Genomic DNA, 13,989 nt, shown 5'->3' on the forward strand with positions numbered 1-13,989 from the left:
AGAGCCTCTCTCTCTCTCTCTTTTAATTAGAGGTCCTTTTTGAATGGAAATATATTTAAGCTGAAATATAGGCAAAGGGCTCTTTTTAAGGCTGTGTATGCACTATAGAGGGACGCGGGTGGTGCTGTGGTCTAAACCACAGAGCATAGGACTTGCCGATCAGAAGGTCAGTGGTTCGAATCCCTGCAACAGGGTGAGCTCCCGTTGCTCAGTCCCTGCTCCTGCCAACCTAGCAGATCAAAATCATGTCAAAGTGCAAGTAGATAAATAGGTACCACTCTGGCGGGAAGGTAAACGGCATTTTCGTGCACTGCTCTGGTTCACCAGAAGTGGCTTAGTCATGCTGGCCACATAACCCGGAAGCTGTACACTGGCTCCCTCGGCCCATAAAGCAAGATGAGCGCCGCAACCCCAGAGTCGGACATGATTGGACCTAATGGTCAGGGGTCCCTTTATCTTTACCTTTTTATGCACTATAGACTATATTTTGAAAGCACACTCTAAGCACTTTCTTTCCCTCAAATAATTCTGGGTGCTGTAGTTTACCCCTCACAGAGCTAAAATTCCCAGCAACCCTTAACAAACTATAATGCCCATAGTTCTCTGAGGAACAGAATGTGCTTCAAGTGTCTTTGAAAGGAATACTGCATCTACAGAGCACCTTTTCCCTGTATGAAGAGCAGAAGAGCCATTAGCAGAACTTTCCCCTTGTCATCTACTTTAGCCCCACAATTCCTATACATGCAGCGTAAAATAGAAAATAGAGTGGACTACATCACTTCAAGATGTGGATTATGTACATGCCATTTTTTTACTGTTCCCACCTATATTTAAAAAAGCCAATTTGTGCATATTAATAAGAAGAAGAATTGGGTATCATGCCAGAGAGACGTTCCAGTCCAACGTAGGTTGTTCTTTTCCTTTGAAGGTGGTGGTTGTTTTAAAATGAAGGGGAGCATTCAACACTGGCATCCCCATCTGTAGTCTGAAATGGTGCAGTCCATGTAGAGCTCTGCACCTTTATGCTGTTTGGACCTGGCCTAAGAGGCAAGCAGAGGACTCTTCTTAAAGGTCTGAGGTGCATCTTGTGAACATCTGTGACACTAGGAGCCATTGAGATCCTGGGAGGCCAGTTGCCTATCTAGCTTAGGGCTCCTCCGCTCCCAAATTCCTCCCCTGCCTCTGATATGCCTCTGGTCTTTCCAGAAGCACTGAGCCCTATGAAATCCACACTCCCTCCCACCAGTCACAGGGTCACCCTATGTCAGTGATGCCACTGTATTTTTTCATCTGTAGTATTCCTCAGGCTCGATGATTCACAGGGAAAAGGGCAGGCTGCGCTGAGCTCCAGAGTGAGAAAGGCCATAATTTAGAGAGATTTGGTTAGGAAGTGCAGGGTATGTTTTCTTGATAGCCTTATCCTCCACGAATTTGTCTAATCCTCTTTCAAAGCAATCCAAGTTGGTGGCCGTCATTTCTTCCCATGGGAGCAAGTTCTAAAGTTTAACTATGGAGGAAGCCCTTTCTTTTATCCATCCCTAATCTTCCAAACCTAGACAGCATCTTAAAAAGTAGAGAAATCACCTTGCCAACAAAGGTCCGTATGGTAAAAGCTGGACTATAAAGAAGGCTGATCGCCGAAGAATTGATGCTTTTGAATTATGGTGCTGGAGAAGATTCTTGAGAGTCCCATGGACTGCAAGAAGATCAAACCTCTCCAGTCTGAAGGAAATCAGCCCTGAGTGCTCACTGGAAGGACAGATCGTGAAGCTGAGGCTCCAACACTTTGGCCATCTCATGAGAAGAGAAGACTCCCTGGAAAAGACCCTGATGTTGGGAAAGATGGAGGGCACAAGGAGAAGGGGACGACAGAGGACAAGATGGTTGGACAGTGTTCTCGAAGCTACCAGCATGAGTTTGGCCAAACTGTGGGAGGCAGTGGAAGACAGGAGTGCCTGGCGTGCTCTGGTCCATGGGGTCATGAAGAGTCGGACACTACTAAATGACAAAACAGCAAAATCTTCCAACATTCAACTTGACTGGATGTCCTAGGAGTTGCTCCACACACCCTTAAATCATTTTTTTGGAACCTTTCCCCGAACTTTTTCAAACTCTACAATATCCTTTTTTGAGGTGAGTAGACCAGAATGGTACACGATTTTCCAAACGCGGTCCCACTGCAGTTTTGTCTAACAGCATTATAATATTGGCAGCTTTATTTCCAATTCGTTTTCTAACTCTCCCTAGCACTGAATTTGCCTTTCCACAGCTGCTGCACACTGGTTGATGTCTCCTTCGAGCAATCTACTATGACCCCAAGGTCTCATTGCTGGTCAGTCACTGCCAGTTCAGACCCCTTGAAATCAAGACTCTTTTAAGACATACTGTCTCTTTAGACACAGTTGTTTCGGCCTCCTATAGTTCATCCTCCCTGGGTGGAAGAGGAAAGGCTTAATAGGGGGTGTGATGACAGCATTTTTTTTTTAAATTGAAGATTTTCTTGTGTTACAAAAGTATGTGTAATGTCTCTCGTATTTTTTCCATGTAACATTTTAACAAATCAGTTTCATTTGTTGAGACATTAGGAAGAAAAGGGGTGAAGGGGGGGGGAAGATGGGTGGGGTCGGGTGGCGATGTTTCTGTTTTGCTTAATGTATATAGGATTTGGTGTCAGTGCTACTCGTGCCGGTTCTCTGCTGTTCACTTGTGTTGGTGGTGAGAGAGTGGCCTAGGGTGTGGTTATTTGTTTGTGATTGGCTGTGGTGATCTTTGTTTTTGTGTGTGAGTGGGGTGGGTGTTTTGGATCAGGTTAGCCATATTGATTTATATGCTGTTGGTGGATTATTGTCATTGTCTTGTTGGGCTGCGTACGTGATAAAGGGGAGCCATGCCGGGGTAAAGGCGTCTTCTTCTGTTTGTCCCCGTGTCAGTTTCAGTTTATTGGTTAATTTTTCTAGTAGAGCTGTTTCCCATACTATTTGGTACCATTGGTCCATGCTTACTCCTGACAGGTCTCTCCAGTGTCTGGTTATGGTGTTTCTGGCTGCTGAAAGTAGGTGGGTTATGAGTGCTTTGTGGTGTAAATGGGCATTGTTGTCTTGGAAGATGTTTAGTAGGGCCAATTCTGGGGTGATGTCTAAAATCCAACTATTCTGGACAACAGCCATACGAGAAATATGTAAAATAACTAAGCAAGTATTGGATTATTAAGCAACTAAGCATTATTGAATTGTTTGGGCCACAGCCTTACAAGACGGTTGTGCAAGGAAGGGCATAAGAAGAAGAAGAGAAGAGTTTGGATTTGATATCCCGCCTTTCACTCCCTTTAAGGAGTCTCAAAGCGGCTAACATTCTCCTTTCCCTTCCTCCCCCACAACAAACACTCTGTGAGGTGAGTGGGGCTGAGAGACTTCCGAGAAGTGTGACTAGGCCAAGGTCACCCAGCAGCTGCATGTGGAGGAGCGGAGACGCAAACCCGGTTCCCCAGATTACGAGACTACCGCTCTTAACCACTACACCACACTGGCTCTCATAAGCAGGCTCTTCTAGCTTCCCCCTTCCATTACAGAAGGGATGGGGAATTCAGCATTGAATTCCCTCTTTGAACCTCAGGGGTCTTTCTCTCTGCCCTGGGAGAGGGTAATCTGATGCTTCCTAAGGCCACTCCCCCCCCCCGAATGGCTTCCCGGGTACGACGGAATTGCAGGATAAACATGCCAAGTGAAGGTTTTTCTTTGTATAGCCTTAAAGGGCTGCGAATCTGAAAGCTGCAACATTTTAAAACGTAGAGTTGAAGTCAATAGGAGAAACTTGCTAAGAAATGCAAAATCAATATTCTCTCCCACAAGCAAGCAATCTGTTCTCGGGCGATAACTATCAGGAACACCACTTTCCAATATGCTTACACAAACTTTAAGCTTCGTTGCTCTTTATCTCCTCCTCATCCCTCCCGACTTCTTTTTCTTCAATGAATAAATTGCTTAACTTTGTTCTCTTCAGACTAACCTAATTGTCACCTGGTTCTTTCTTTTTCTTGAGGAAGGAGTGGGGAGTGTTACGATATGGAGCAGGCAGCTCCCTTCCTCTCACTGCATTATGCAAACACACACATTCCTTAGTTATTCATGTAGCATCTATCAAACCAAAGACTGAAATCCTAAATTTCTCTTGATCTTGGCTTTGAAGTGCTTTCTGTGGTGCACTTGCTGTTTCACCTTTCATAGCTTTCAGGTGTGGAAAATTCATCATTCAAAACAACTTCAGAACTCTCATCTGCAAGGCAGCTGCATACTGAACAACTTGAATCCCACTTCTGCGTCCGCCACTGATTTCCTTGGGCTCGTGAGTAAGTCAACGTGGCCCAACAGAGAGGCATATGTTTGTCGGGAGTATGCATTGCAATAACCATGAAAATATTCCTCCTTTGCTGAGGGTCCCTCCGTAACTCCTAAAATACAGAGATATTTAGCAGGTATGGAGCTTTTGGCTGGCATCAGTCTGTCTCGGGAGACGAAGGAGGAGTGTGCCTTTGGGAGTGAAGTCAAACCGTTGGAAGGTTACAGCGGCTGCTGTGCCTCTAGAGACCGATATTGGAGAGACATGTTTTGTTGCAGCTGGGGCAGATGTGTGTCCGGTTGTGCTGCTGCAGATGCACCATGACATTTCTCCTCTCTGCGCTCCTCCCAGCGATCATTCCTCCTTTGGCCACTGTTATGGAAGCACAACCTGTCTCCAGGCACTGCAGTCATCTGAAAGGGATTGCCACACGTTGTCACATTTGCAGACATCTTTGTAGCACAGAGCTGGTCTTCCACTGGGCTTGGTGCCTGAAGCCAGCTCCCGGTAGAGTACGTCCTTAGGTATCCCGCCATCTTCCATTCTGTGGACATGAACATGTAGACGTCGCTGAGACAGGACGTCTGGGAATGTGGGCTTAGGAGAGGACATCTTTGTTCAGAACTCTGTCCTGCCATGTGGTGCCCAAAATCTTTCTGATGGAAGGCATCGAGGCATCATTCCTGGCAGTTGCAAATTGCCCATCACTCACTTAACCTTCATATTTCAAACCACTAGAGGAAGTATGGGGCCTCATCATCTAATGGTGGAGCGCCATATTCTATATTTTATTGGCTGAGCAGGTTATGATCATATTCCTGTGGCACCTGTAACATCCACAGATGTCTTGTTTGGACAAGGGGCGTCCAACATCTGCAAAAACTCCAGCTGTCTCCCAAGGATGTAGTCCTCAGCATACTTGTTCTTAGCTATTATACCACACTGGCTGACTATGTAATCGGTCATAAACATAGGTGCTCTTTACATGTCACTCCAGCACCATGAGAAAGATCCATGCCATATTTTGGGTTCATGTAGAGAAAAGTAGCTCCGATGTATAGGAAGCACCATGGTATGAGAATTTCAAAGAACAACGACATCATTAACATCTTTTGGACCATCTTACAAATTAGCAGTACATAGCTGAAGACTAGGAACTTACTACTCTGGAGGAAGCATTGATAAAAATAAAAAAAAATAGATGTCTGACTGACCTCCTCTTTGCCATTTTAAGAAACTACTAAAAACTCATTTTGCTCTCTCTCTTCCCTTCCTTACTCGTTGGCTAATTATAGTCTGTGTTTTACTCATTGTTTGTTTCACTTAGCTAGTGCACAGTTTTTCTCCTCCCCTTAAGTCCTCCATCCCTTTGTTTCACATTCTATGCACCTGAAAAATGTCAAACAAAATTGTGAGTTGGAAGGCAAGGACCTGCTAGTTTTACTGTTTGCATTAGTGCCTGCTGGTGCCTTTATCGATGATAAATGACGATCACTCTGAGACGTGGGGCAATTTTCTTCTCATCGCATGGAAGCGCATGATAACGGTGTGCACTTGTGGTTTCAGAAACAGAGAACGCTTTGTTGGGTGAAAGTTGCACTCAGTGCAGGGCAAGCATATGCACAACTGGACAGAAAACAATAAAACGCCCCAAACTTAGCAATTGTTCTTGGTCAGGGGTTGGGACCTTCAGGCCTGAAGGATGAATGTGGCCCTCCATATCTCCCTGTTTGGCCCTCTGAACTTTCTCCAAACCACACCCCTCACTGGGCCTACTTTATGCCTGGGGAGTTTTTCCTCTGGTTGGAATGTGCCCTAGACCTCAGATAATACCTCTTGCTTATGTGTGTGTTTGTGTGTAGAAACAAGCCTACTATACAATGAGAAATGTACATTCCTTGTTCTCCCCATGGTTACTCTGGGCCTGCTCACTGCTAGCAGGTGGCCCTCAAAACATTGCCCAGAAGGAAATGTGGCCTTCAGCGTGACAAAGGTTCTTCACCCCCTGTTTTCTGCGCAGTCAACATGGTGGTCTTAAGAGATGGCTAGAAAATAAGAAAAAGCTACTTGCTTGTTGACATGTTATTTAAGATTCCGTAAAATGTTTTTGAGTAGAGATTGTGGGGAGAGGAGCAAAGCATTCTTCCCTCCCTTCCCTTCTGAGAGGCTAACCAAAGATCATTCACTTGAGGCTCGCTAGCTCAGGCCTTGCCCTACTGCTCTCTAAACTACTTGAGCGGTGTTTTCAGAGAGAGTTCAGTGACCCATTTTATTGCTACACATAATGCATGAGAAAAAGGAAGGATCAAGCAGATCCATGTGTATGCAGCAATTTTACAAGAGCCGAGAAATAATAATAATAATAATCACAGAATGTGGTATTGGATGCACGAATTGGCTTCCTAAGAATCTCAGTTTGCTTTCTTCCTTTCTTTTTAAAAAAGAGCAAGTTTTCAGAATAGACTTTCAAGCCTACCTTAAATTAGCAACACCCACTTAAATGTCAAAAACTAGAGAAATTTGAATAATTTATTCCATGTGCAGAATTCAGTGTTTCTCTTGGCACATAATTGAGACGGCCTGGGAGCAAATTTTTATTTTTTTTATTCCCCCCTTCCCCAAGTATGGGATATACATAGCTCTGTTCCTCCTGCTGAGCTGCAAAGAAGAGCCTTGAGATTTCCAGTAGAATCTAGCTATCTAATGCCATGGAAGGCATTAAATAATTGTTCTGCTGTGCTTCACAGTCAAATGCAACAAAACAGATTCTTCTTCTCAGTGTTGACCGAATTACCGTATTTTTCGCCCTATAGGACACACTTTTCCCCCTCCAAAAATGAAGGGGAAATGTGTGTGCGTGCTATGGGGCGAATGCAGGCTTTCGCTGAAGCCTGGAGAGCGAGAGGGGTCAGTGCGCACCGACCCCTCTCACTCTCCAGGCTTCGCGCAGCTCTCGGCAAGGTGCGGGAGCCCAGCGCTGGGCTCCCATGCCTTGCGGAGAGTTGCCTGCATGCCGAAGCCTGGGCGCGCTGAGCTCAGCACACCCAGGCTTCGCGCAGCTCGGTGCTGGGCTCCCGTGCCTTGCAGAGAGTTGCCTGTTCTGGGGGCTGGGGTTGGGGGAAGCTCGGGCTTCCCCCGCCCCAGCTCCGTGCCTGGGGGGGGGGAATAAAATGTTTCCCCCTTCCCCCCCTAAAAAAAACTAGGTGCGCCTTATGGGACGGCGAGTCCTATAGGGCAAAAAATACGGTACATTTGCACATTTAGGTGCTCCTAGGCTCTCTCTTTGCTATCACTTCTATAGCGATCACTTCTATATCCCTTTAAATGTGATGGTTAAAGAATTGTGGTCATTGTAGTCCAGTGAGAATCATTGGTAAGCGATAGGGTAGCCAAATGCAGAAGAACACAGAGCTCCTGAACCTTCCAACTGTTGTGAAGAAGAAGAAGAAGAAGAAGAAGAGGAGGAGGAGGAGGAGGAGAAGTTTGGATTTGATATCCCGCTTTATCACTACCCTAAGGAGTCTCAAAGCGGCTCACAATCTCCTTTCCCTTCCTCCCCCACAACAAACACTCTGTGAGGTGAGTGAGGCTGAGAGACTTCAAAGAAGTGTGACTAGCCCAAGGTCACCCAGCAGCTGCATGTGGAGGAGCGGGGAATCGAACCCGGTTCACCAGATTACGAGTCCACCACTCTGAACCACTACACCACAGAGGTAATTTTGAGAGATTATTTATCTTCTGCTCACCATTAAAGGTGTAGAAGCCTGTCCTCTTTTTTTTTTTATCTGGCTACCCAAGTTACCTGTCCGCCATTTCCCCCCTTCCTCTCAGAACTGCAGTTACCATGGTTTCCTAGAAGAAATTTTGATTTCTCCCATTAACGAGACATCTAGTTACCTGGATGTGACCTAAAATATTGGAGATGATTAAAAATGTGTTTGGTGGCAGGTTTACATAGAAAACAGGTGCTTAAACAAGGCTGCCTAATTTGCACAGGCTCCCTGCATGAATATTGAACTCAACGGAGTGATCTTCTGTGCTAGCTCTACTTAAAATAGGCCCATTGGCATTAATAGAGATGATTCATTAATTAGTTGTGTGCAACGTACAGTTACTTGATTATCTAGACTCGCCTAATTGTGAAGTGTTCCCCTACATCCCAACCCAGAGTCCCCGTTCAGACCAAACAAGAAACAGAGAAGGGTTGCAAATGCGGTTGATGTTTCTTCAGTTGACAAATTGGCCTTTGGTTTGAATGCAATCTAAACGCCTTCAGCTAGTCCTCTGAGCCTGCCTACTTGGAAGCAAGTCCCATCTACAATAGCTTTCATGTAAGTGGATTTAGGAGTGATGTACTGGGCTCCGGGCTTCTAATTAAATCTGGCCCTAATGAAATTAATAGGGGAACGCAGAAAGAAGTAAGTGACTTGAAATGATGGCCTTTTAAGTATCTTGGTCAATGCTACAGGGCTGAATTTGGTTGGGACATAAAGAACAGCATATTTCCCTCCACTTCCTCAATATTATGTACCCCTTTTTGTGAGGAGGGGGTACAATCTATGCAGCTGTTCACAAGCAGCAATTGCCATCCTAATTAACCAATGGCCAGGAGGATTTCTTTAGTCTATTTGATCTGAAATGAGGGGCATGCTAATTTCCTTTCCATTCAGGCACAAAGTTGCCTCTTCATAAGCTGTAGCCTTGGGGAAGAAAGAGGGGAAAATACAGAAGCTTTTTAAAAGTTTACTTCCATGAATAACAGCAAAACAACCAAAGCATGGAGATTGACTTCCTTTCAGCCATTCTCCGCTGGAAGGCTGCATTCGTTACGGCAATGGTGTTTATGCAGAACTTACTGATCTCGGAAGCTACTACTGTAATGTTATGCCACAATAATGTTTCCCGGTCAAGAAGTTTGGAAGTAAATATTGAACCGTTTCCAGAATCAATGTTGAATATTCTGTCCATGTCAGTATGCCGATCTACAGAATACCTGAAAATAGAAACAAAGTCATTTAGAGATCGCTCCAAAAATGCCTTTAAATACCGTATTTTTCGCTCCATAAGACACACTTTTCCCTTCCTAAAAAGTAAGGGGAAATGTGTGTGCGTCTTATGGAGCAAATGCAGGGGGAAGCAGGCAGGAAAAGCCCCCAAGAGCTGCACACAAGCTCTGTGCGGCTCTTGCGGGCTTTTCCCCAGGAGGGAGAAGGGACTGACGCGGCAGAAGCCTTCTGACTTCTGACTATGGCAGAAGTCCAGACAGCCAGCGGGATGGATCCCACTCACTGTCTTGGCTTCTTTGCTCTTTGGGGCTGGGGGGGAATAATATTTTTTCCCTTGATTTCCCCCTCTAAAAACTAGGTGCGCCTTATGGTTCGGTGCGCCTTATGGAGTGAAAAATACGGTATTTTTTTGGTGCACTCTACAGCTATATTGCAAACAACAACAACAAACCCCACCAAACCAATTTTGTTGTACTGATATTGTGAACTGCAACATCTTGATACCTTCTGTGATTTGGGCGGGATTTATCTAAGGATCCCGGTCGGTAGAAACCCTGCTTCAGCAGATGGAACATTTATAATTCCTCACCATATATTTGCTAAAATCCTATTTTATTCACAAGACCACCCATTAAGACACAACCCAATCACATTAGGCCAATTCACAATTTCCATGTTAAGTGCTACAACTGGCATTCTGGAGTTCTTTACTTGAGCATGGATTTTTTAAAAAAATATTTGGCTATCTCTCTCTTTGTCTCCTTGGTACAGACATCAAGATTCAACAGGTGAACAACTTGCATTCTTCAAAATACAAATGCAAACTGTGAAGCTTCTTTTGCAGAAAATAAAATTTTCAAAGCGTGATTTGGTAGAACACCTACCACAAGATCATTTCCTCCCAGCTCAATGTTTCTGTAGTATAATATAATTTTGTGAAAATTTCCTGCTAATGATCATGTTGAAAGCTAATGTGGCATGAACATAGCGATGCTCTGACTTATTCAGGCTGCAACTCTCTTGCACATTTATTTCCAGGTAAGCGTAACATTCTTTGCAACCTAAGTAACTTCACCCAAGGCATCACAAGGCCTTACTCCTGAGTAGTCATGTCTACGATTGCACTGCCTATCACAAGAAAACAGAACCAAATGTGTTTCATTGCACTTTTCTGCCTCAAGAATGGTTGTGTGCCTTGGTGAAAAATTAGTGAGCTCTGTAGCCTTCTCTATAAACCGTAAACTGCCCTGAAACCTCCAGGTATAGGGCGGTATATAAATTCAATAAACAAAATAATAATAAAATAACTGTAGGGCACAGATTTACTCATGCAAGGGAAGGAACAGGCTGCTGTTTTCCTGCACTTCCCAACTGAACAGGATGACCAATCACTGCTTCTTAATAATTCAATACCAAATGTACCCAAGAGCAGAACTTGCTGAAAATCACTGACCCACCTAAAATGGAAATGTCAGCAATGCAATTTTTTAAAAGTTTTCTTTGGGCAGGATTTATAATATTTTGGCCAGGCTGGCAATAAACTGCAGGATATAGGAGGGCAACAGATGAAATGGATCCATTGGCAAGGGCTATAGAATGACCGCTCACCAGTATTGACAGTGGGCGGCTTTTGTGACCTGACGCAGTCTCCCTGGCCTCGGCAGCCGAGCCATAGCTGTTGGCCATTGCTCTGTCCCCTGGGCTGGCCAGCGAGGTTGCAGGCCTCCCGCCTGGCCCCAGCTCAAATTGGCAAATTGGCAGGGGATAGGTGGAGCAAGGGCCAGGTAAGGAGGCTCCTGCCAACGCTGGCCATTCAGTCAGCTCAAAGTGTCATGGAGAGAGGCTCATTGTTGGACGGTTCAGGGAGTAACCGACTGGGAGCTAGGGAGCTGGGAAGTGGTATGGGGAAGCCTTCTGTTATACCAAGCAGCTCCTGGGCTTATCTTCTTGTTCCGTAGCGTGGTAACACATCCCTCACGCGGCGGTGTTAGCAGGGTCCTGTAAGAGGGGTTTGTAAGGGGAGTCACTGACCATGAGCACTTGGTGGATGGTAAAACTCCCCTACACAACAGGAAAAGGGGGGCAGCTGCGCAAACACACGTTTTGCAGTGTCCCCCAGATTCCCGTCTGACCCTGCTTAGCCTCAGACCCCAGCTGGGGGGATGTGAAGGATACATACCCAATGCCTAAGCCAAGGTTTTCCTACATCTGAACTTAATAAAGTTGTGGCCTGTTTTAATCCTATACCTATGCTGTCTTGTGTCTTAACTATCTGGGGCCTGGCTCTCAGGAAGGAGGGTCTGTGCCTGGGCATGCAAAGCTTCCCTCCTGCCCATGCCATCTGAAAAAGCTTCTCATGCATCACAGTAAACTGCACAGGCAAAAGGGGAGGAATACTAATACTAGACACCTGAGTGCAAGGAGATGGCTTGTCTTTCCATGGCAGTAGTAGGGGCATGCACACTCCAATCCACAAGTGTATGATCTGGGACCAACTGGACAGCTCTTTTTCTTTGCAGGAGTGTCACACAACCTGTGCCAGGTTGAAGTGGTTATTCCTACAAATGCTCTCCGATGAGTGTTCACTGTGGTGTCTGTTAGAATTCCTGCTTCGTGATTGCAGTCATGGGATTGTTGTCTTTCACATGACGGTGTATGTTTTGACTCCACAGAGTGGGAAGTGACGGAGACAGGATGTTTGTGTTACTGTGCTCCGTGAAGTGGGACTATTGTCCTTTGTTCATTCTCTTTGCTGTCTGATGCTAGAGAGAGAGGGGGAGCCATGCTGCAGTGCTCTGTGTGTGTTTATATGTAAATAAAGTAGATTAGCCAAAATGTTGAGTTGCTGAGGTCTGTCACGCAAGCTGCAAAGATTCTGCGGATCCCTAAGTGTGCTGATGTCTGTTGGCATCGATCGCTGTGATGTTTGGACTGAAGAAAGCTTTTGAAGCTCCCAAACGATCGACCAGGAGGGAGGGAACATGCCAGTCGGGCATGTGTCTCTGCCAGGGTCCTACTCAAGTGTAGGACAAGCTCCTGACAGTGTCTACTTAGGCAAGAGATTGCAAGTTACCCTCCCATATCGCTTTACCTGTTTCAACCACACTATGGTTGCTGTAATGCCCAGGAAAGCAGCACGGGAGATTGGCTGAGGTTGCCAAGTGGAAGAGTTGGAATTCAGCCAACTGTTTCCCTGCTCCCAAGGATTGGTGCGGGAGAGAGGGAGAGTGTGCTGGTCCCATGGGTTACCCCAGAGGCAAGGTCCAAGTCCGGTGCAAGTCAAAGATGCAACGTGGAGGCAGTCCGTAGTAGCTGAAGCTGGGTGCAGGGCAGGGTGTCAGGTGAAGTCAGGAACAGGCAAGCAAGCAGGGAGCCAGGGCAGGTCAGGAGCTCAGGCAGGAACTAGCAACCAACAATGTTGCTCCCGCAACTTGGGACTGGGTCTGGCAGGCTTTTATCTGCCCTGAGGCATAGGGCAGCCCCGATCCTCAGGTGACTCACCTCTCCTGGCCTGGAGGCGAGCACTCCTCCTGCGGGAACATAGTTCCCTCTGCCTCTCTGCCCTGAGCCTCTGCAGCTCAGGAGAGGCTGGAGGGATACCGGACCCAGAGGCAACCTCAGCTTCCTCTGATGGGGCTGAGAGTGGAGCACCTGCAGGCAATGGGTCCTCCATCACCTCAGGAGCCAGAGCAGACTCAGCTGGTGCCTGCACCTGAGGATCCAGCACAGGTGAGGACCCTTCAGGCTCATGCCCCAGCCCGAGCTCAGCTGGTTCTGGAGGCGGGGAATCCTGTGCAGGCTGGGATCCCTCAGGTTCAGCATCCGAGTCCTAATCCCAGGCCATCACAGAGAGAGAGAGAGGGTTGGATGGGGAATAAGATGGGACCTAAATTTGGCTGCATGGTGGAGCTCCTTCAAAGCAAGGGTTTTTAAGTGGGGTTGTATGTAGTCACTGTGCATTTAGCATCTGCTCTCAACGTAACAAACTTACAGGGCCATGGCGTTAGGTTACCGTTTCTAATTCCATCTGTTGAAAGGTCAGCAGTCAAGCCTTCCTGATGAACGGATTAAAGTGAATTAAAGATCATGAGACTTTCTGCTGCTGCTGCTTCTTTTCAAGTGAAAGGAAAGAACATCTCCCTGATACCTTTTAAAAGTCTGGGGCTGGAAGAGTTTGTGTTTCTGTCGACTTCAAAGGCTGCATGCCAGCAGAAATTCTCCCGGAATTATATGAGTTGCAGAAACCAGGACCTCAAGCTGGGGCAACAATTAATATCTCAGACATATACTGAAAGTTGGCAGTAGTGCCACAGTTTGGATTTGCCAAGTTATTTAACAAGCTTTAAGCAAGCATCTTTCACATATTCAGCGAACTGGGGATTAGCAGTGTAAGTTTTTCAAACGGAAGCCTAATATCCAGAAATCCGAACGTCACAGATTTAGCACAGTGTATGTGACACAGTTCTCGGAAGCAATGGAGTAAACCTGTTTATGTTCGATTCTTAATTTGCAGCCTGATGCTAACCACTTGTTTTAGCTACAGCCGCCCTTAGGAAGCACGGCTATGCAATTGATCATGTTAGGCTGTAAGTGGAGTGAAGAGAATGCCCTAGCAAAGCCCTAGCAAGGGGAAAGTGATGCCCAGGAG

General features: G+C 46.1%; 1 protein-coding gene across 1 annotated transcript in view; it reads right to left on the reverse strand.

The window, feature by feature from the left end:
• Positions 1-13,989, reverse strand: part of CDH6 (cadherin 6) — a 170,563-nt gene that overhangs the window by 10,167 nt on the left and 146,407 nt on the right. The window contains exon 8 of the mRNA XM_081918198.1: positions 9,192-9,328. Coding sequence (XP_081774324.1) covers positions 9,192-9,328 — 137 coding nt within the window. The remainder of the gene's footprint in view (positions 1-9,191; positions 9,329-13,989) is intronic.

This window comes from Podarcis melisellensis (assembly GCF_964234715.1).
Source record: "Podarcis melisellensis genome assembly, chromosome: 7".
Lineage (NCBI taxonomy): Eukaryota > Metazoa > Chordata > Lepidosauria > Squamata > Lacertidae > Podarcis > Podarcis melisellensis.